Genomic DNA, 2,920 nt, shown 5'->3' with positions numbered 1-2,920 from the left:
CTCAGTACTGTTCTAGTGACCCTGTCCATACTCAGTACTGTTCTAGTGACCCTGTCCATACTCAGTACTGTTCTAGTGACCCTGTCCATACTCAGTACTGTTCTAGTGACCGGGTCCATACTCAGTACTGTTCTAGTGACCGGGTCCATACTCAGTACTGTTCTAGTGACCGGGTCCATACTCAGTACTGTTCTAGTGACCGGGTCCATACTCAGTACTGTTCTAGTGACCGGGTCCATACTCAGTACTGTTCTAGTGACCCTGTCCATACTCAGTACTGTTCTAGTGACCCTGTCCATACTCAGTACTGTTCTAGTGACCCTGTCCATACTCAGTACTGTTCTAGTGACCGGGTCCATGCTCTCATGATTCTCAGAAGTTTACTACAGGTGTGTTGCCCTCAACCAGTTCCATACAAATAGCCAGAGCCTAGTACTTTTTTAGACTGGGCTAGAAGAAAATATACCAAACTAGCCCACTGGCTAGCTATTTTATTTCTATTAAAATATCCCATTGCACAGATTTTGGACCTTACGTAGTAAAAATGCCAGAGTCTATAAGCTCAAGCTGATCGGTACACAAAATCCTTGAATTCCATCCCTGAATACATCCACACAGATCCATATTCAGAGACGTCATCCTGTTGCTCTATCTTCCCGTACCCAGTATCCATGGACCCCGGGAAGGTCAGACGATATTTAAATGTAACTTATTTTTTTATTATTCTTACATTTATTGACTTCTGTCTTTTTATGATGTTGCATCGCCGAGAATGAATCTACAGGTAAGCATTTCATTGTACTGCGTACCACGTGTATCTCCAGGTAAGCATTTCATTGTACTGCGTACCACGTGTATCCTGTGCACATGACAACATGAACTAGACCTGACGTGATATCCCAGAAGGCATCGGTGCTCCTTCTCATAGAACATGGAGGTCCTGCAGCTCCAACGCCACCAGAGGGCAGACTCACATTCCATGAGGTGAAAGGTTCACAACCTTGCAGATAGGAATGGAATTCACAGAGCTGATCGCAGTCCCTATATTCCACGTGACAGACAATCACATCTATCTGAATGTTCGCCAACACGTCGCCCTCCTGTTATTGGCCCAATGTCAAAAAGTTCACCCATAGGCATCGTCCTGTTTTCTGCTGTAATCCGGTATCCGTGGGTAATATCCATGTATCCAACCGAAATACATGTACATAACAATGAATTCTGTTCTCTATGATAGAGCATATTGATGTTTTATTTTAATGCTGGGTCCTCCTGAACGCTGCCCTTCGAAAGGCAAAGCTGCCAGTACAACAAGACGGATAAAAGAAATCTCCACGGATCTTTCCGGGAACAGGCCCCATGTTCAGAGATCGTGCACAGCAATGCCTCCAGAGCCGACACTTCCTGCATCACGTGACCATAACACCTGCGATGACAAGTCTCTCGCTTTTCATGAGGCATTGCATCCACACTGAGACATCATATTATTCTCTTATGACATCATCCCAGTAGCCATTACTCATTGGTGGTTCAGAGGATGTGGTCGTTATTAAACATTTACCCACCTCCCCCAGGGTCACGCACAGCCACACTCCCGTGCCAACACCTCCTGCACCGTGTGGTATCTACTGTTGTTATCCAGGAAGGAGATATCCTTCTCGTACGCGATAGGCCGACAGCACGGGCTGTACTGCACCTTGTCTCTTCGCCCCTTTTTAATGAGCCCCGCCCTCCTCGTGTGTTCCAGGGCAATGTCATAGTTGCGTCGTCGGCGCGCGGTGCACCTGCCGCTGCAGTACCTGAAGAGGAGAGTCTCGTCGCTGTCGTAGCCCAGCCCCAGTTCCCCCACCGTCACCTCCACTTCCCGCAAAGAGCACGGCTTTAACCTCTTCCTGCGCCCACTCTTAGCTCCCTTAGTCGTCTGGGAGGAGCTCTCCTGGCTCTCCTCTCTACTGTTCCTGCCTCTCCTCTTGCTACTCCTGTCAATCAGAGTCCCGATCACCTTCTTCAGTTCTCCCTCGGTGAAGCTCTGGAGAAGGTGGGAGACTGGAAGGAGACAGAGAGAGAGAAAGGACACTTAGATAGGGGTAGAGAAACAGGTACAGAGGCAGGGGAAGTGAGACAGACAGACAGACAGACAGACAGACAGACAGACAGACAGACAGACAGACAGATGCAGGCATGGCAGGATATAGGGACAGGGAGGCTTGAGATCACAGCAATCTATTCTACACCTCCCCTCAGGCCTCGGACACACAAAAAAGAGATAGCTATTGACTCAAACCAGAACCTCTGCCACATCCCAGTGACTTTCAGCATTCACCAGATGTAATTTCCTTTCTGTCTAATGTTGCTGGATAGAAACACATAACACATCATCAGCCTATTAAAAGCTGTGTTGAAGGATCATACAACATGAAGTACAGCTCTACCTGTTATATTTCTACTCTAGGCCTAGCACCCTTGGCAGTGCAGGGAAATGTGAGGTGGTGTGATGTGAGGTGGTGTGATGTGTGAGGTGGTGTGATGTGAGGTGGTGTGAGGTGGTGTGAGGTGATGTGATGTGAGGTGGTGTGATGTGGGAGGTGGTGTGATGTGATGTGATGTGAGCTGGTGTGAGGTGGTGTGAGGTGATGTGAGGTGGTGTGAGGTGATGTGTGAGGTGATGTGAGGTGAGGTGGTGTGGTATGAGGTGGTGTGAGGTGGTGTGATGTGTGAGGTGGTGTGAGGTGGTGTGAGGTGATGTGTGAGGTGATGTGAGGTGGTGTGGTGTGAGGTGGTGTGGTGTGAGGTGGTGTGAGGTGGTGTGGTGTGAGGTGGTGTGGTGTGAGGTGGTGTGGTGTGAGGTGGTGTGGTGTGAGGTGGTGTGATGTGAGGTGGTGTGGTGTGAGGTGATGTGTGAGGTGATGTGAGGTGATGT

At 48.9% G+C, this 2,920-nt stretch overlaps 1 protein-coding gene across 1 annotated transcript in view; it reads right to left on the bottom strand.

Annotated features, from left to right (window-relative positions):
* Positions 1-712: 712 nt before the first annotated feature.
* Positions 713-2,920, bottom strand: part of LOC139387278 (neurturin-like) — a 23,737-nt gene continuing 21,529 nt past the window's right edge. The window contains exon 4 of the mRNA XM_071133392.1: positions 713-2,046. Coding sequence (XP_070989493.1) covers positions 1,577-2,046 — 470 coding nt within the window. The 3' untranslated portion in view covers positions 713-1,576. The remainder of the gene's footprint in view (positions 2,047-2,920) is intronic.

Source organism: Oncorhynchus clarkii, chromosome 28 (assembly GCF_045791955.1).
Source record: "Oncorhynchus clarkii lewisi isolate Uvic-CL-2024 chromosome 28, UVic_Ocla_1.0, whole genome shotgun sequence".
Lineage (NCBI taxonomy): Eukaryota > Metazoa > Chordata > Actinopteri > Salmoniformes > Salmonidae > Oncorhynchus > Oncorhynchus clarkii.
Note: the sequence above shows the minus strand (reverse complement) of the source record. Positions and strands in the feature narration are given on the sequence as shown.